Genomic DNA, 21,048 nt, shown 5'->3' on the forward strand with positions numbered 1-21,048 from the left:
GTTTTAAATTCCTATTGTTGAATAGAAGTTATTTGGTTTCTTGTTTATGTTTGGGTAACCTGGTTCTCCCCCCAACTACCTGAAAAATAAAACTCATAGCTACTTCGGAATCCAGAAGAAATTCTAACATCAATTATAAATTTCCAGACCAAAGTTGTATAGGGATGATCATTTCAAACATAAACTTAATGGCTTTACCTATCAGAACATAGAAACCCTAACTAAGAAAAATGCAAGCCAAGGGCACAGTTATCATTTGCCTCATTCTGAGAGTGACTCCATGGATGTCACCTTCAAGAAGTTGCATGAAGCTGGTAGAACACCATATGCCTTTCCTCAGCACAAATGACCACATCCTGTGCCAGGCAGCATTTTTCAAGTCTCTGCGGTTAAGAACTAGTACAAATTAAAGTACAATTAGGCAGAGCTGGAATGTTAGTTAAAGCTGTGATTTGAATCTCAGAAGTTTTAGACATAGAACTCAATTTTTTGATTCCTTAACAATCTAAGACAAAAGATAAGGATACCAACAAACAATTTGCTTTTTCCCCCCCTTTAGAAACACATATAACTAACCTAAGGCATTCCTTTAGTCATTTACTCAACAAATATTTATTGCACACCAACTATGGGCCAAGTACTTTTCAAGGTGCTCCAAATACCTAGCAGTGAAAAAGACAACCCCAAATCCTACCTCATGAAGGGTGGTGGAAGAGAGAGACAATAAATAAATAAACAAATAAAACTCCAAAATTATCCAGGGGAAGTGCCACGCAGAGAATTAAAATAATGTATGGTGTTAAAATAATGACTGGGTTGTCAGGAAACATCTCTCTGAAGAAATGACATCTAAGATGTGAATGACATTCATAAAGCAACAGCGATCAGATTTATCGACGTAAATATTAGCATGAAATGTGTGCAGTGTTGATATAAATATCGTGCTCAAAATTCACGAAAAAGCCTTACATAATGTTAACAGAGATATCATGGGGTGGTAGGATAAGGTCAGTTTTTCGTTTTTCTTTCCATGTCTATGAACTGTCACAGTGTGGTATAATGCAAAAATATATTTAGTCTTTGTCCCCAGTTCCTGACATAGTATGTTCCTAAAACTTTTAGAATTTCTTGAGTTATAGGAGTATCTTTTGTTGTTCATAACAAGCCCCTTTCAATCACACCTGAGTTTATGCTATTGAGGTGACTTAGAATGGGGATACTAGGTAGCCTCAGGATGGGTTAGCCACAAGAAAGACCAAGTGATTAGAGAGCTGAAACTTTCAGTTCCATCCAGGAAGGGGAGAAGGGACTGCAGATTAAGCCTTACAAAAACGCTTGAACAATGAGATTCAGAGAGGCTTTGGGTTGGTGAACAAATTGAGGTATACCCAGAGAAGGTATAGAATCTCTCCCATCCCATACTGTGCCCTATGCATCTCTTCAATATGGCTGTTCTTGAGTTATATCCTTTATAATAAACTGGTAATAGTAAGTAAAATGCTTTTCTAAGTTCTGTGTCATTCTAACAAATTATTAAACCAGAGGGAGGTTTGTGGGAATCCCTGAATTTGTAGCTAAGTTGGACAGAAGTGCAGGTAACCTAGAGACTTGGTACTATCAACTGGTGTCTGAACTGAAGGCAGTGTTGTGAGACTAAGCCCTTAACCTGTGGGTTCTGTGTAAACTTTAGGAGTTAGTAAGAGAATCAAACTGAATTGTTGGATACACACTTGGTGTCTGGAAAACTGGAGAATTGGTTGTTGGTGTTGCAAAACACTCCAGAATTGGTGTCAGAAGTGGGATTTGTTCAACCCATGGCTAATGGAAACATGAGACTTGGGAAAAGAAAGGAAGAAAGAGTGAGGGATGAGGAACCTCTGATTCCTGGCCATGTGGTCACACATGTTATAGAGCAGCAGCTGTGCTGTGATCAGTTACTAAAGGTAAAATTACCAAGGTTATTCAGAGATGGATTCAACTCCTGAGTGGTTAATTCATTGGATGCATAAGGAAATGCAAACTAATAAGAAAGGTGAATACACAATCCCTTGGTTATGATTATCTGTTACAGCTAAAATGTAATGAAGAAAGTACTGGCTCAGACCTTGATGCTGGACCAAACTCAGATTTCTGTTGGTTTGAGCTTTGGATACTAGGCTCAAAGCTGCCCCCAAAGGGAAAAATTATGCAGGAACAACAGAGAGTTCCTCTAAGACCTCTGGTCATCAAGAAGATAATTCACATCGGTGGCGGGGGGGGGGCACGCAAAAACAAGACACTACTGAAACCAGGGGGTATAATGTGAAAGAGCTGTCTCATTTTGTGAATCTGTATCATTAGCTTCATGAAGAGCCTTTACTAAATGGATTGTGAGGATGACTAAATTAGGGTGTCTTTAATTTTTTGAAAGCTACAGAGTGGAAGAGCATGTTTGAGGTGACACTATACCCACAGCTCATTATAAAACTAAAACTATAAAACTCTCTAAAATCAGAGATTTTAGAGATCTCTGTACATGATCAAGATACAGAAAATGTTTTTTCCCAAGGTAACAGCCAGTTTATTGGACTGGATAAAAGCTACTGTAAGGTCTGTTTATCCTGAGAAGGACTATCCAGCTCCCTCTACAAATGCCAAGTGGAACATCCCAGATAAGCAGCTGATATGCTTTGTCTATAAGCCATATGGGACTAGCTTTATGATAATCAAGATATTTACCTACTGAATATGCTTGTTAGCAGGTCATGATAAATGTTATGGTTTAAGGGGGGTGTTCTAAGAACATACATGTTGGATAGGGTATGGTAAAGTCAGCACAGCCACAGAAGGAGACAAGAATGACGTTTGGAAAGAAGCAGCTTATTATATAGAGGTCCCAGAGAGGAGGCACCACATGCCATGCAGGGTCACATGGGAAAGCACCACAGTCAGTCTGAAGGCAGAAAAAAGGGGTTAGGGAAAATCTTAGGCCAGAGCCTTTATTGGAGTTTCTGGGAGAAAGCAGGGCAGAATAGGATAAACAGTTTAGGATTGGCTAGTTTAAATAATTCTGGCAGGCTGTGGGACATTAAGAGTAGTCTCTAGTTGTTTAGTACTTGGCCCAGGGACATCCTGGGATTTCAGGCAGGGAAAATATTAGCTTAGTGTATGAGATGGTAAGGAGACGGGTGGGGGTAATGGATTCTGAATTGGTTGGTCTGTATATGAAAAGCAATCTCCTGGCCAAGCCCTTTCCTATGTCTAAGAATTGGTTATTCCTGATAGGGGCAGTCTTTTCTCAGGTCTGTAAGGCCTCCAAAGCATCAAAATGCAGAAAATAAGAAAATATAGTTAATATAATTTGGCCCTGTGATAAATGGTTGCTGCAGAGACTCATACAGAATGTAAGAAAACACAGTTAAAACAACGGGTCCCTTCTGTATGGCACCTCATTTAACCTTACTGCTGCACAATCAAGCAACATTCCGAGAAGCCTTATTGAATTTACTTTTTCAGCTTCCCCTCTTGGGTTTTACAGATGCTAATAAAAAACATTAGATTAATTAACAAGAAAATGAGAAGAGGCAGAGGGGAGAGTCAAGGGACTTGTCCCAATAAGGTAGAAAATTATAAATAGTTATTAAAAAATAAGGTGAATAAAGGAAATATCGATAGGGCCAAAACAAAGAAGAAAAAGAAAGGGGAAAGTTAAGGGACTCACCTCAGTAGGGTAATAATTTTTAAATGGTTATTAAGAAATGGGGTAAATAAAATGAACATTGATGGGGTTGGAACAAAGGTTTTAATACAGCATTGTGAAGGTTGGGTGGACTAAAGGGGCCTCCTGCTTGTTCCCCTATGTTAAAGGACCCCCCAAAAGTCCACTCTATTCATCCCAATTTAAAAAGTCAAAAGGCAAAGATTACAATGAGAAATCTGATCTGAATTGTCAGGGGCAATAGGCAGATTAATCATGACAAAGGTTGACAAAAAGGCCAGGGCCAGGGTCCCTTGGCTCTGTCTCTTGCTAGGGACCCAAAGTCTTTTGCATATCAAAGTGTAAAATAGTCATGGGGTAGAGAAGAAAAGTTTCTGGGGCACCCTGAAATGGGAGCCTCATGTACTATTATACCAAAACTTGTTGGTGAAGCCCTAACTGGGTCTTCAATTAAATTGAGAGAGTATAGAAATGTAAGGGTAAATAAGATTAAGATGGAGGTCTGGGTGAAAAACATTTCAACTGGCTTTATGTGAAAAAGTTGTGTCTCCCTTACTTGAACATTTAATGGTAATGGGTATTATGTCTGATTGGGGAACACTTCCCCTACCTAGGTTTGGAAAACCAAATGATGAATTCTAATGGAGGTTACACTTAAAAATGTAAGGGTTGATGGATTAAGGTAAAAGTTTGGGGGAAAACTGGTATGTTTGAAGTGGCTGAGTGTCTTTTTACCTGAATGTATTATAAAGATGGACATTGTGTCTGACTGGGAAAGTGTTTCTGTAAAATAAAGACATGTAAATTTGTCTTTCAAGCGATATTAATTGAACATGCCAAATGGAAATGGATAAGGTTGCCCAAGTCCACACAGCACAAAAGAGAAGCTGGAGTGCTGGTACAGACAAATTCCGTGTGATAGCTCTATGAGGAGCATAAGGCTTATGGCAAAAGCCTGAGAGTGCTTCCTATCAATTGCTACTGGGGCTTTGGGCTAGAGGATTTCCATTTCAGGGGCAATTACTAGGCTGCTATCGGACATTAATTGAAACTGTCCCTACGACTGCCAGGACAAAAAACAATCTTAATATCTCAAATACCCATGATGTCTTAGGTGATATCAGATAAATACACTATGGCAGAGGGCAGTGCCCAGAGTTCCATAATAAAATGGAAATAGTTTATACAGGATTATGCTACCTGTGGAACGCTAGCAGGAGATACTCATGAGCAGAGAGTCTCTTTTCTCCTAGGACTGGCTTGGAACTGTGTGAGGAGCTGCCAGATCCTATCATTACTGGGACAATACCCTATCGATAGCTCTTGACTAAGCAACAAAGAACTGCTTGGTTTATGGATGGCAGTTCCAAGGTAAATGGACAATATCTTGTTTGGAAGACTACCACTCTGAAGAAGGTAAAAACAATTCAGCTCAGTGAGATGAATTACATACCGTTTTCTTAGCAGTGATGGAAGAATTGCACAATTATAAAAGCCTCTGTTTCAGTTTTTACCTGACTAATGGGTCATGGTCAATGACCTGGCCATATGGATAGGCAAAGGACAATGGAAACCTGGTCTATAAAAAGACACCCATATGGGGCACTGCCCTATGGAAATCACTATGGGAAATGAGGGGTGCGTTAAAGTAGGGCATGCCAATATCCATCATTGGAACCAATGAATGGATATCGCAGTGTACTCGCTGAAGTGGCCACTTGCGTCCATTAAATGAGTAGACATTTGGGGAATGCAGCAGTGCAGAAGGGTGAATCTGGATATATTTCTTTTGCACACTCTGAGGCTCAGAATTCAAAAAAGAACTGTTCTGTCTGTCAACAAGAAAGACAGAGGCTATGGATGGCTATGGGTAAGATTCCTCAGGGGGAAGACCTCACACATAGCTGACAAGTGGATTACACTGAACCAATGACAGTTCCAGGGGGGCTACAAATGGGTTTTGATGAAATAGACATTGACTCTGGACTAGACTTTGCTTACATGGTGGCAGATGCAAATGGTCAGAGTACTAAAAAAGAACTGGAACAGAAGATATTGTACCAGTTTGGACTCCCAGGTTTTCAGACCAAGAAACACACTTTACAGCCCATAATGTCAAACAATGGGCAGAGAGATATCCTCCTCAGAGTAATAGTTTCATAGAGGTTTGAAACAGGCAACTGAAACATTGGCTATTTAAGACCGGGGGAGATGTAGGCATAAAGGGCTGGTTTACATGTCTTCAAGAGTGTGTGCTCACACTTGACATAAGGGAGTGTCCCTACTAGATAGATTCCTCTGGGGTTTTTTTGGTGGACCTGGGGGAAAAGGGGTGGGGAAAGATGCTAGTATGACTGCAATTTTTCCCAAGGGAAGAAGACATTGGTAGGATGACTATACTTTTTTTTCTTCCCCACATCACCTCCACTTTCTCTTTCCTATCTGATGCAGTAGTCACAGGACCAGGCCTGCAACTAAAAGTGCCAGAAACTGGGATGATTCCTAAGTAAGAAATTGTAACTGTAATTTTAAGCCTTTATGTCAGAATTCCTAAGGGCCTTATAGAGCAAGTTGTGCCTTCACTCCATTTAGCAAAATTGAGGTTAACAGTAACTTTAACAGTATATTGCCTAGTGGTAAAAATAGCCCACTAGTTCTGGACCTAAGTAAGTCTACCCTATACAACTAGGAGTGAGCAGGAGCCACTGGCTAGGCTAGTATTGCTGCCTGCAATCTAGACCAGCACAGTGACCAAACCTAATGTTCCTTCCAAGGGTGGAAAAGTTCAGGTATAAATGGAGAGTAGGAGGGATGCAGCTGAGAGTAAAGGAATCAATCAGTGGGTAATGTAATGAAGAAAATCCAATATTACATTAAAATCTCAAGAGAGGCTCAGAGCAAGAGAATAACATTGTCTCTCAGCTCAATTATATTGGATTGTCGGAACAGTCATGACGCATTTTTGCAAAGAAAAACAGAAAAAATACGTCATGAGTTTTCCGACAACCCAACAGAAGATGCCTGGAAAGGTGAAGCCATATATTGCTGAGACCACTCCTGCTTTAGGAACCTGACGAGATCAAATGGAAGCCTGCAAACCTGAGTAGCCTCACCTTGGGAGACATGTGCCCATATGATGAGGGACTGGACTAATCATTAATGACTGAATGTGACTCTCCTAATATACCAGCGTATATTCAGAATGAGTCACTCCAAGATGTGTCTCTACGGTGTGCAGATTATTTTGCTAAAGCTAACTGAGAATTTGCAGGCTTAAGAGAAATTTCTGGCTCCTCCTTAACTACCTAGAAGGATGTGAATTAGGGGGCTTGCCTGTACGAGATTATCAGAGATAACCTTTTTTTTTTTTAACCTATCTATATGGCAGGGCAAACTACTAATTACTGAACATCTGCTCTTCTTATTATCCTGCAATGACCCTCTGAAGCCCCAAAGTGCCTTATCTCATCCTTAGCTCAGAATCTCAAATGTGCCTCATTTTCCCTTTCTGTCTCTGAACCTCTCATGTGTGTGGGGTTCCCATATGTACATATGTAATTAAATTTGATTATCTGTTCTTGTTAATCTGTCTCATGGAGATGTAATTATTAGACCAGCTGAAAGATCCCTGAAGGGTAGAGGAAAGTTTCTTCCTTCCCCATACCAGTATCTCTTGACTTTTTTGATCCTTTTGCTATAAGGGATTTGTGATCAAAGACCAGAGGGTGGTCTGTGGTATAATACAAAAATACATTTAGTCTTTGTCCCAGAGTCTTGTAACAGAGTTCCTAAAGCCCTTGGAATTTCCTGATAAAAGTCTTTTGTTATTTATAACAAACCCCTTTCAATCACACCTGAGTTTATGCTACTGAGGTGACTTAGGGTGGGGACACTAGATAGCCCTAAGGATGGTTTAGCCACAAGAAAGACCCAGTGATTAGGGGGTTGGAACTTTCAGACCCATCCACCAACTTCCAGGAAGGGGAGGGGAGACTGCAGATTGAGCTATAAAAACTCCTGAACAATGAGATTCAGAGAGCTTCTAGGTTGGTGAACACATTGTGGGGCTGGGAGAGTGGTGTTTTCAGAGAGGGCATGGACGCTCTCCCATCCCATATCTTGCCCTATGCATCTCTTTCACTTGGCTGTTCCTGAGTTGTATCCTTTATAATAAATTGTTAATAGAGGAAGGTTTGCGGCAAACCCTAAATTTGCAGCCAAGCTGGACAGAAATGCAGGGAAACTGGAGACATTGGTGTCTGAAGCGAGGGCAGTCTTGTGAGACTGAGCCCTTACCCTGTGGGTTCTGCATTAACTCTAGGAGTTAGTATGAGAATTGAATTGAATCTTTGGACGCCCAGTTGGGGTCTGGAGAATTGGAGAACTCATTGTTGGTGTTGGAAAACACCCCAGACAAACTTTCTGTAATGAACATGTATTATTTTTATAATGAAAAGAGTAAAATAAACATTATTTGAAAAATGAAGTTAGCATAACATGAACACTGAAAAAGCACCTTAAATTCTCAAAATTTGCTGATATCCTATAGCAAATTAATAAATGCAAATATTTGTAAAATGAACAAAACTGAATTACTCCCAACTCAATCCACAAATGCAAGTTTTCCTTGGACAGTTCCTGATTTCTTCTTCATGTTAAGCCTCAACTATACCTATAATCATTAGTTTCTAATTTGTACACTATAGCTCACCTCCTGTATCTTCATCTTCATTGGCTGGGCATTCTGCACTGTCTGCATTTTCTGTTGCATGAGGTTTGGTTAAATCGTAGTCATTCAAATTCACTGGGCCTTCTAGGAGATAAAAAGAATTTTAATTATGCAGTCAACTTTAAAGGATTTTTATAAACATGTATTTAGGAGACTTCCATTTTAGCTTCCCATAATCCCTTAGTAGCCAGTATCCCTTTCACATATACCTCAAATGGGATATATGTGAAAACTCTTGAAGTTTAGAAATATATCTAGGGCTCATGCAGCTTTCCATTAAACATGATTTTCTTGACTATTTCTTTCACCTGAGTTAAAATGCACTCAAGTTCCTTCTAAACAGAAATTCTCTTTCCTTTGGCATGACTCACAATATTCAGTAGGATGTTATTGCTATTTATGACTAAGAAGTATTACTATGTAGTGATGAGCAATACTGAGCCTGAAAATACTGGCATAACGCAATTTGGGAAAGATGCTTTCCTTAGAGGAAGCCTGTAAGCTTCCTATGTTCCCTTTCTATTCACATTATAAGTGTGATTCTGTGGAAAACATATTGGCCCTCGAGTTCCTTTATTTCTTCAAACGTTTACTAAATGCTGACAAAACGACAGATATGAATGAATAAGTCATTATTCCTGTCCCAAAGGAGCTTATACTTAGCAGACATAGGTAAGCCCACAACTACAATGCAAGACTCAAACAAAAGATAATAATACAAGTCTAAAAGGTATACTCGGAAAAAAGATTAAGGGAAATACCAAGTGTTATGGGAGTTCTTTAGTGAGAGGGAGCAGACATAATAAAAGCATGATTAAATAAAAAGCAGACTTGTTAAAAATCAAGTTTCACAGAAATATAATTTTGTATAATAAATACTGATAATAGTAGAAGTAAGAAAAAGAGGACAACGTAGCTGGAATTATTTCACAGGTAAGCATGGTAGCTTAACAAAAAGAAGATAACAAAATAAATGAGCTGGCAAGGTACCCAATTTCTACCAAACTCATTCGCAATACTCAATGAAATATTTACTGAGAACCCATTACACACAACAAATAGTCAGACATTGAATCCTGTAGCGTTGAAGCTGGGCTGAAGTAGGAGAAGTGACTAGAAACTCTGCAGTGACATTCTTTTCAGGTGAAGCCATGACTGAACACATAGAGCAGGACTTTTACTGGAATGCAGGAGTAAAATGGAAACATATTCCATAAATCACTAAGAGGTCCTTAAAATGTGGTCATCATGGACTCATGTTTGGATTTATAAATAGGTAAAGTTTCTAATTTCTGCATAACATATATTCTAGGAACTCTCAGACTCTGTTTTAAACAGTGGTTCACTTTTCTCTATCCTGAAATGACTAACACAAAGTGCATACCTGAACAATTAATACGAGGTACAGGTTCAATTAAAATATAAGGTTACAACTCACAGTAACACAAAAAGGCAGTTAAGTGATAAATTTTGTAATATAGTATAAGCTGTGATTCAAAGTGAGTTAATCAATGGGGAAAACATGTAAGTTATTTTTAGGAAATGAATTATTTTAAATGTTCATAATTTTTTCTGGAGTGGGGGTCAGCAAACTGTAGTGCAAGAGCCAAATCTAGCCATGACCTGTTTTTGTATGAGCCCAGGAGGCAGAATGGTTTTTACATCTTTAAAGGGTTATAAAAAGCATAAAGAGGTATATGCAACAGAGGCCATATGTGGTCAACGAAGTCTAAAATACTTACTACCTGGCCCTTTATAAAAAAAGTTTGATCACACTGCTCTAGAGTGCAAAGCACAAGTTGTTCAAATACAAGCTACTATGTTATTCACCAAAAACTGTCTTTATTCAAATCAATCAGTTGAAAAAAGAAAAACAAAACGAAACAGTGATTAACATTAGGCGGGGTGTGTGGTTCCGCCCTATGATGTCAAAGAACTTACTTATATGATCTAAATGGATGAGTTATTTTTGTATCAGGAAGAGATAACCACATTTTCCCCCAACACATTTCCATAGCATTTTTACTGCAATCAGAATGTTCCTCTTTCTTTGGTATTTTCAGTAAAGTTATATTTCTAGAGAGGAAAGACCTGATGTTACCTGTGGGCACTGACTGCTCCTGAGGGCTTTTCAGTTCCACGTTTGGTTTTGTATCTGAAAAGTAAAGGATTATAAATATTAGCTGCTTAAAGTAAACTTTCTTTTCAGAATTGAGCATCCTAAATTTAATGAGGATATCATTTTGGAAGCCTTAGCAGCAAATTTCCTCTTCAGAGCAGAATGATTCCTTTTCTACATCCTTCCTAAAAAGTGCCTCAAAGAGAATAAAAGGAATTATCTACACAGCAATTGTATTTTAAAGACATTAAGAGAAAACAATAGTGCTTTGTATTAACCCATATCTTTGTATTTCTGATGCTTTTGATTTTTTTTATGACCTGAGTTCCCATCTGGAATCATCTTTCTTCCTTCAGCATTTTTAGTAGTGCCACTGTGTGACAAATTAGTTTTCATTTATTTGGAAGTGTCTTTATTTTTCCTTCAATTTTAAAGGATATTTTTACTTGATGTAGAATTCTGGGTTGACAGGTTTTTTTCCAGCACTTTTTTTTTTTTTTAAGATTTTTATTGGGGAATTGGGGGGATGGGAACAGTGCTGGGGAATTGGGGGAAGGGGAACAGACAAGTTGCTGTCCTTTTGTTCTTCAGTCTAGTTATGGAGGACGTTGCTTCACTGGCCCAAGTTGGCACCATCATTGTGCTCTTCTCTGGCGAGGCAGATCAGTCGCCGGCTTCTGGACGGCCGCTCACGCTGGCTGCTGGCCGCTCACGCTGGCTGCTGGCCGCTCACGCTGGCTGCTGGCTACATACGGTAGCCCATGGCAACCCACTGCCACAGGGAGTGCAGCCTACGCCGTCGCCGGCGACTCATGGCAGCGCAGCTCCAGGTTGAGCTGTTGTTGTTCAGCATCTTAGCTGTAGAGGGCAGTGTCACTGGCCCTCATATGTGGGACCCGAACCGGGGCCCTCTGGCGTCCCAAGCGAGTTCTTAACCATCGCGCCACTCGGCCGGCCCCTTTCCAGCACTTTAAAGATAGCCTTCCACTATCTTCTAGACTCTATTGTTTCTGATGAGAAATCAGTGATGTTTTGCATTGTGTGTGTGTGCGCGTGTTATGTGTGTGGTGTGTGTGTGTGTGTGTGTGTGTGTGTGTGTGTGTAAAATTCTTTGTTTTCTGAATGCTTTCTTTACCTTTGGTTTTCAGCAGTTTGACTGATATGCTTAGGTGTGATTTTATTTGAAATCATCCTGCTTGGGTTCACTGAACTTCTTATCTGTAAAATTATGTTTCCCACCAAACTTGAGAAATTTTCAGCCGTATTTCTTCAAATACTTTTTCTGCCCTATTCTCTTGCTCCTTTCCATCTAGGATTTCAATTACATGTATGTTAAACTTTTACATATTTTTCCATAGTTCCCTGAGGCTCTGTTTCCCCACTCCCCCCGCCATGTTACTTTCTCTCCGTTGTTCAGACTACTTTCATTGACATCTTCAAATCCACTTACTTTTTCTTCTGTGATCTTAATTTGTTAAGTCTGCCCAGTGAGTTTTCTATTTCAGGTATCAGAATTTCTAGTTCTAAAATTTTCCATTTTGTTCTTTTTTAGAGTTTCTCTGCTGAGATTTCTTATTTGTTAATTCATTACAAGCATATTTCCTTTACATCTTTTTAAAAAAGATTTTTATTGGGGAATTGGGGGATGGGAACAGCGCTGGGGAATTGGGGGAAGGGGAACAGACAAGTTGCTGTCCTTTTGTTCTTCAGTCTAGTTATGGAGGACGTTGCTTCACTGGCCCAAGTTGGCACCATCATTGCACTCTTCCCAGGTGAAGCAGATCAGTCACCAGCTTCTGGACCGCTGCTCATGCTGGATGCTGGTTACACACGGTAGCCCATGGCAACCCACTGCAGCAGGAGCTGCAGCCTACGCCTTTGCTGGCGACTCACGGCAGCCCAGCTCCAGGTTGAGCATCTTGTTGTTCAGCATCTTAACTGCAGAGGGCAGGGTCACTGGCCCTCATATGTGGGACCCGAACCGGGGCCCTCTGGTGTCCCAAGCCAGCTCTTAACCAACGCACCACTCGGCTGGCCCTCCTTTACATCTTTGAGTATAATTATTACAGCTATTTAAGATCCTTGTCTTCCAATTCCAGTATCTTGGGGTCAGTCACCATTGATTTCCTTTTCTTTTGAGTATGAGTCACATTTTCTTGCTTCTTCATATGACCTAATAATTTTGGATAGTACCCTGGACATTGTAAATTATATGTTACAGAATTTCTGTATTCTGTTATGTTCCTTTGAAGAATATGGGAGTTTTTCTTGTTTATTTTACTCTTTAAAGGGTGTAGTTAACTTGCCTAGGCTCAAACTCAAATTCTGTCTCACTTGTGACAGGCAGCAGCTAGGGTAATAAGATGTCCCAGTATGCCTGGGATAGAGGGCTTCCCAGGTCATAGGACTTTCACAGTCCCAGGGAAATTGAAACAAGTCAGTCACCCTTGCAGAAACATAAATTTCTGTTATTTTAGCCTCAGATGGGCTGCTCAGAATTTGACCCACATATGTATAGTTCAAGGATCAGCTAGAGATTTGGATCAGCCAGAGAATTTATACAAAGACACTCTCTCTCTTCTCCATTCCAGGATTCCCTTCCTTACTTCCCAGATCCTGTGGTTGCTATGATTTTTTAAGCCAGTAAAACTGTGGTTTAACTATCCAAGTGTTGGTCACCCTAAGGCTAAAACTGGGGCCTACCCTTGGGCAAAAAACCCCCATAAAACAGGTTGGTTTTGTCGCTTTCCAATGTCTTCAGGTAATAGGTTTTTGTCACATAGTGTCCAGAATCTACAATTATTTGTTCTAAGGTTGTTTCAATAGGAAGTAAAACCTTCATTACTAGAAATTAAAAATCACCTTTGTTCTTTATTTTAATGGTAATTATATATCCAACACTGTTTAGGATAGTACTGATTTTAAATATTCCATACTATAATCTGGTCACATTAATTAAAAAAAATATAGTCACTGTACTTACATTCTATTCTAACTTTTAAAATTTAACACTGAACCCATTAGATGTTATCAGCAAAGCATAAAGCAGGGAAAATACATACATATTAAAAATAAGCAAAGAGGTAGCCTAGTATAGGTGTCAAAACCCAAGATGGGTGAGAGGGACATCCATGCAAAGAATAGGGGGCAGCTCAGGGCAGGCTGCTGGGAACCAACCAGCATGAGGCGTGTGCCTATGTGGGATGGGCACTCTGAATGAGGTGAAGAGGGAGTCTACACAGAGGGCAGAAAGCATGGGAAGTCAGAGTCTGAGTAGGGCAAGAAGGGTGTTCAGGCAGGAGAACTGCCTGACTTGGAGTACTGGAGTCTGAAAGGGATGAAGAGGGTATCCAAGCTAAGGTACAACCTAGCACGAGGCATCAGAGCCTAAGCGTAGTGCAGAAGGCATCCATGCATGGGGTGGTCTGGTGTGGGGTTTCAGAGCCAAACAGGGTGAGCAAGGCACCCACCTGGGAACAGTGGGGGCTAGCACCATGGAGCCCAGATGGAGTGAGGAGAGTTTCTACTCATAGGCATGGGAGTGGCCTAGTGTCAGAACGTTGAATGGGGTGGCACTCACATATTAGAGGCAGCCCTGCATGGGGGTGTCAGAGCCCAAGCAATTGAGAGGAGTGTCCACACAGAACAGTGGCTGTGGTACAGGATTTCAGAACCCAAATGGGGCTAAGAGAGCATCTGCGCTGAGAAAGATATGGTAGTAGCAATGGATGACTGGCTATATAAAGGATTGATCAAATAAGTAAATATAATAAAGATCATGAGAGCCAGATTTTTCTCTGTCAGAGGAGTTAACAAATATGAAAACGTGTAGTACTGTATTGGAAATGGGGACACTGGCAACAATGCAGGCTTCTATTATATAAAAAAGATATAAAATATAGGTATCAATGTATGTATATGTATATGTATATGTATAGGTATATATACACACTTATATAGGTATATAGTTCCTCACTCTGTCCACTGAGGGCACCAGGGAGCATTGACACTACAACAGCTTCTAGCATCCAGATATTAACTTCTAAATATCATTCTCCACTTGAAGAAACCAGGCTTCCTGGAGAAATGCTAATTCCAGGATTGGGGCAGGGAAAATATGAGTCTGGAACATTTTGTTGTACCAGAAAGCAAGGAAATGCTCACAGAATGAAGAAGATATAAAAATCATCCTGATGGGTTTCCATTGGCCAAATCTGCGACAAAGGAGCACAAAATTATAGTGATAGTACTGGATTATAACCCACTGAAAGAAAAAGAAATTCATGAGTCCATATTGACATTTGGAAATTGAAAGTCTGATGACGAATGGAATATTTATAAAGTTTCAAAATGCTTCTCCCTAAAATACATATTAAAGATGAAGAGTAACTATATATTAATAGTAGAGAACCAAACCTGGTAGACACCACTGTACCTGAGCAAAGTGATCATCATCAGTAATGAAACAAATGAAAATTAAGTGCCACCTGATAATGAAGACAGCACAGCATCATTTCTGTGATGTTCCTGCCAAATACGCATAACATGAATCTAATCATGAGAAAACAAACTCTAATTGAGGAACAGTTTACAAAACAACTGAATTGTAATCCTCAAAAGTGTAAAGGTCATGAAAGACTGAGGAACTGTTCCAGACTGAAGGAGGGTCAAGAGTTATGACCAATAAATACCGTGTGTGATTGTGAGCTGAATCCTCCTGCAGTAAAGGACATTAGAGAAACAAATGGAGAAATGTGGATGGGGTCTGAGGATTAAATGGTAGTGAGGTATCATTGTTCATTTCCTGATTTGTATCGCTGTTTTGTGGTTATGTAGGAGACAGTAGAACATAAATACTAACGTATTCAAGGGTGATAGAGTATTATGTCAGCTACTCTCAAAATTTCTGGAAAAAAAGTTTCTTGTACTGTATTGTACCTTTTCTTGGTGTTTGTTTCTTTTTTAATTAAAAAAAAGCTACCTGTGAAACTTTTAATTGCACACTAAAGGGTTTCTTAACAGAAAAAAAGAAAGAAAACTAGCTCAAAGGTTTCACATGAGCAACTTTCATGTGAAAACATCTTTTAGTTAGTACAGAGCAAGTTGGCTTTTGATTTGGTGACCTCAAGGAAAAAGGTCCTAGTCCCTTGAGTCCTTTAAACCCTCTGAAAATGACATTTAGATAGTTCTCAATATTTTTTTTCAAATATTTTTTTTCAAATGGCCTTTGTGTGTTGTAAATAACACCAAAAGTAACTGAGTAGTGTCAAAGAGGAGATTCTGACTACCTTAGTATTCAGAGCTAAAAGGAGACATTAAAACCATCTATAATAAGGCCACATATATGTTCTTCTTAGGTACTAAAAAATACTTAAAACACAAGGACAAAACAGATTGAAGTATACATATAAAGACCTTAAAGGTTTTTATAAAAACATGAAGCCCAGTAGTGGATAGATGGTGAAGGAATTCCCAACCAAAGACCAGAAACCTGTTAAATATTTCTAAGTGCAGCAAAACCTTTTTAGTTTTAATGGGCCATTTTGTCATTTTACACATCAGTCAGTCAAAAAAAAAACCCTCAAAAATTTCCATTTGAGGCAGTCTACTGGGGTCTTTTCAATGTTTCGGCAGTCAACATAGCTTTAAAATATTTTCCAAAAGAACGCTCTAAAAACCTAAGGAAGGGTCCATATATTGCTTTTGATAGAAATATAGTTTCCTGTACTGATGTTTATACACATCTGGTACAGATGATGGAAGAATTCCAAAGTGGGTTAATTTTGCTGAAATATAAATTTTGTCAACTTTCTGCATTTCTCCTCTTACTTTAGTAGGTAATGCGTGCTCCTGATGCAGAGCCTTTGAATTTACCTTTCCCTCTCACCAGAATGTTCTTCCCCCAGCTATACACCTGGCCCACTTCCTCTCTTTATTCAGGTGTGTGCCTAAAAGTCACCTTACCAAACAAGCTTTACCTAACTACCCTATATAAAATGTCATATTCCATTGTCACTTTCTTTTCTCTTACCTTGTTTTATTTTCTTCATAAAATTTCTTCATTGTCACCACCTTATTTTTTTTAATCTGTCTCCCCCCACCAGAATGTAAGGTCCATGAGAACAGGGATGTTGTCTGTATATTTTATTGCTAGTTTGCTGTATCTTCAGCTCCCAAAATAGCACACACTCATGATGGACACTCAGTAAATATTTATTGAATAAACACACAAAGTTTTACATCTCTATTGTTGATCCTTATGAACACTCCAGATCAAGGTTCCATAAACTTCAGCTTACAACCTGTTTTTGTGTGGCATGTGAACTAAGAATGGTTTTTTTCTTTTAAGATTTTTTTAAATTGGGGAATTGGGGGGATGGGAACAGCGCTGGGGAATTGGGGGAAGGGGAACAGACAAGTTGCTCTCCTTTTGTTCTTCAGTCTAGTTGTGGAAGACGTTGCTTCACTGGCCCAAGTTGGTACCATCATTGTGCTCTTCCCAGGTGAGGCAGATCAGTCGCCCGCTTCTGGACAGCCGCTCACTGTGGCTGCTGGCTGCTGGCTACACACGGTAGCCCATGGCAACTCACTGCAGCAGGGGACTGCAGCCTACACCGTCGCCGGTGACTCACGGCAGCCCAGCTCCAGGTTGAGCTGTTGTTCAGCATCTTAGCTGTAGAGGGCAGTGTCACTGGCCCTCATATGTGGGATCCGAACCGGGGCCCTCTGGCGACCCAAGCCAGCTCTTAACCAACGCGCCACTCGGCAGGCCCTAAGAATGGTTTTTATATTTTTTAAGTGGTTGGAAAAAAATCAGAAGAATATTGTTTCATGCCACTTGAAAACGATATGAAATTCAAATCTCAGTGTCCATAAGTAAAGTTCTATTGTAACACAGCCAAACCCATTCATTTATGTGTTGTCTATAGCTGCTTTCAAGCTCCAACAACAGAGATGAGTAGTTGTGACAGAGACTGTATGACTCCCAAAGCCTAAAACTGTCACTATCTGGTCCTTTACAGAAAAAGTTTGCCAAGCTCTGCTCTAGATTTATTATTATAATAATACTAATACTGTGATAACAGAGTAGCTACTAGCCACATGTGATATTTAAGTTTAAATTAATTAAAATTAAAAATTTAGTTTCTCAGTCACACCAGCCACATTTCAAGTACTCAGAGAACATGTGGCTAGTGGCTACACTACTGGACAGCACAAAAAACATTTTTATCATTGCAGAAAGTTCTACCAAACAGCACTGTTCTAGATTTTAGAATACCTCACTGCCGCTTGGGATACCACCATTACAAAGTTACAACTTTAAAACAAACATTAAAACTCTGCATCACGAAAAAAGAGATAAATCAAGCCATGTATAAAAATTAAGTATCGACCACAAATTTTAAGATATTATACCAGGAAACAGCTTAACAATGACCATTTTCTATCAATATTTCCAAAATTCTTATAACTGGAATTTCAGGAGAAGGCTGTCATTTCCATGAATGCAATTATCAAAGCTATAAAGCATCTAGATGGCACCTTTCACACGAAGCATTTTACAAATTTGACTGGCTGAAAAAGTAATGTGACTTTTCAGAGGGTAAAAAATAACCACCATGTGATGCCAAATATCCAGATAAAATATTTTAAAATGTACTTATATGCAGGTATACAAATACATACATGGCATCATATTTCCAGTAGGATTTTTTGGTATCATTAGATAAAATCATTTTTCTTGTCTCATTTAAAAGCCAAAATTATCTAGCAAAAAACCCTATTTAACACTCTTATACCATTTGCCCTCCTGCCCTTCCCACAACTAAATAACCAATCTCCTGACATATTTTAAGGTTTAATTAAATCACCAGTGTTTTCCATTGACACTTTACCTCTTAAATAACAAATCGTGTAAAAGGTGTAACTTCTATTATTGAGATAGCTGACAAATATATTGGGCTATAAAAGTTAAAGATTATTTCTTTTGTAGCTTTCCAAAGCACTCTACAAATTCAAAGCTTTATTAGTGTCTCAAATTGTTTCCTACCAGTACTGAAAACAAGCCTTCATCACATGCTTACTGAGAGATGACAATTTCAAATTTGTTTTTATTCCTTCAAATTCTCTTTTCATTGACAAAGACATCATTTAAAAAAATTTTACTAGGTAGAATTTTTATTATGATACCAAGATTTTTCTCAGAGATTCTAGCATTTTATGTGCTGCAAAATGAAGGGGGGTAGATTACAAATAAGATTTAAACTTGGAAGTGGCAGGCGTCTGGTTAATTAAGATTTCGTAACAATTCACATGTGAATGTTTTTACCTCTTAGCACTAATATAAACTCTCTATGAACAAAACGAAATATTTAATTAGCAACAAAATCTGTAATCATATTTTTAACTCAAATGGTTATAAACTTGCCTTTATTTTGATACTGTTAAGTAATTTTCATTCAATTAAGAATACCAGCTAACGAAATTATACTTCTAGTTTTAGAGATCACATTTCCACTGGCTGGTCTGTTTTCCCAGTAGCAAGTGTAGGTGCTAAAGGAGGGCAAAATATCAAACCTCAGAAAGGCTCCTGCACTGAATTTGCCAGCTGCCAGCAGCACTGATGCCTGACAGCTGCCAAGGAAGCTGTCTCTGAACGTTGACATTCTTTTTTATCTTCATAACAGTAAACTGACTCTCCATCCCCATGCTTCTTTAAAAAAAAGCTTCTCTTGTCTCAAATGTCCATTTTTACTTTTTAACTAAAAGCTTTGGAAACTGAGTCACTCACTAAAAAAATGTACATATTCGCAATTGCAACATTAACACGGGACTATAAATGTGGCACAGAAGTGTTAGCTATTATTTCTGAAAGATCCTTCACCAATTTTCTTTATTACTACCATATATAATTATTCCTGGAATCTTGCCACCATAAGAACTGTTTTATAGGATCATGAAAAATGATCCTATAACAAATGAAATTAGAATATTAGAAATGGAGTGGATATCTTAACTAATTTAACTGTCCTCCCCCTGGTACCTGATGCTAGAATTTCCACCAATATTCCCCTATTTGGGTTGTACAGCCTCTACTTAGAAAAAGGATATCCAAATGACCAATAAACATATGAAAAGGTACACAACATCATTACTCATCAGGAAAATGCAAATTAAAGCCACAGTGAAATACCATTACACACCCACCAAAATGATTAAAATTAAACAGAATGACTGGCAACAGCAAGTGTTAGCAAGATGTGGAACCACTGGAACCCTCAGACATTGCTAGTGGGAGGGTATACTGGCCCAACCTCTTTGGAAACTGTTTGGCAGTATCAAAGCTAAATATACACCTACCCTATGACCCAGCAATGCTAGTCCTAGATCTCTCTCCAAGAGAAATGAATGTATATGTCCACTAAAAGACATGCATAAGAATGTTCATAATATAGACAAACACTGGAAACAATCAAACATCCAACAACATTTGAATGAATAAACAGATTGTGGTATATTCACACTAAACAATAAAATATTATGAACTACTAATAAATATTAACAATATGGATGGATCTCAAAAGCATGTTGTGCAAAAGCAGCTAGGCACCAAAAAGCACATATTGTATATCCCATTTATATGGAATTCAAGAACAGGAAAACTGATCTAAGATGATGGAAGTCTGAATAATGTTTAACTTGGAGCAAAGGAGTATATTAATTATAAATGGGCACAAGAGAACCTTCTCGGGTGATGTGAACATTCCATATCTTGATCTGGAAGGTGTGTATTGTATATTGGTAAAAAAATTAATCAAACTATCTACATAAGACATTTGTATTTATTGTATAAGTTATTCTTTAATAAAAAAATCCATTGCACACTCATTCTCAAACATCTAAAATCCCTAACCTCAGAAATGCAATTATAGTAGTATCTTCCCACTTTTGAAAAAAGTTTGAATTTCAAGGGTTTTTCATGATTCTCCTATGAAGTCTTTATAGATTATCTCTAAGACACCAACCATCCATCAAATGGGCACCATATATCTTAAAAATTCTCATGGTTAGGAAATTTATTTACATGTCAAGTGCCAGCTAAATATGAATATATTTTCAGTGATCGTTAAATTCTCCAAATTTCCCTGAGAATTGAGATTTCAAGATCTGTTTCAGTTTTGGTCTTTTTTTTTTTCATACTTGGGCTACAGGGAATTTAAGTGTCATTCATTTTTGGAAAACAAAAACAAACAAACAAAATCTCTTGATGCACATTTCTCTCCAGCAACAGCCCCGCTTATTTCTCTGCTTCACATCCTAGCTAGCAAGCCTCTGGAAAAAATGATTTGTTTCAGTGTTCCTGCTTTCTCTATTCCCATTTCTGCTTTAACTACTTCAATTTGGTTTCCATCCCCGCCACTCCACAAAAACCACTTGTGTTAAGGTCACTAGCAGGTTTTATGTTGCCAAAACCAACCCACACTTTTTGTCCTCACCTTACTT

The 21,048-nt window shown here is 38.7% G+C and overlaps 1 protein-coding gene across 2 annotated transcripts in view; it reads right to left on the bottom strand.

The window, feature by feature from the left end:
• The window catches only part of IKZF3 (IKAROS family zinc finger 3), a 78,918-nt gene that overhangs the window by 46,155 nt on the left and 11,715 nt on the right, over positions 1–21,048 (bottom strand). For both annotated transcript variants that reach the window (XM_019638469.1, XM_019638470.1), the window contains exons 2-3: positions 10,528–10,581; positions 8,409–8,510 (exon numbers count right to left, since the gene is read on the bottom strand). In XM_019638469.1, coding sequence (XP_019494014.1) covers positions 8,409–8,510; positions 10,528–10,581 — 156 coding nt within the window. The remainder of the gene's footprint in view (positions 1–8,408; positions 8,511–10,527; positions 10,582–21,048) is intronic.

Source organism: Hipposideros armiger, unplaced genomic scaffold, assembly GCF_001890085.2.
Source record: "Hipposideros armiger isolate ML-2016 unplaced genomic scaffold, ASM189008v1 scaffold_40, whole genome shotgun sequence".
NCBI classification, from domain to species: domain Eukaryota; kingdom Metazoa; phylum Chordata; class Mammalia; order Chiroptera; family Hipposideridae; genus Hipposideros; species Hipposideros armiger.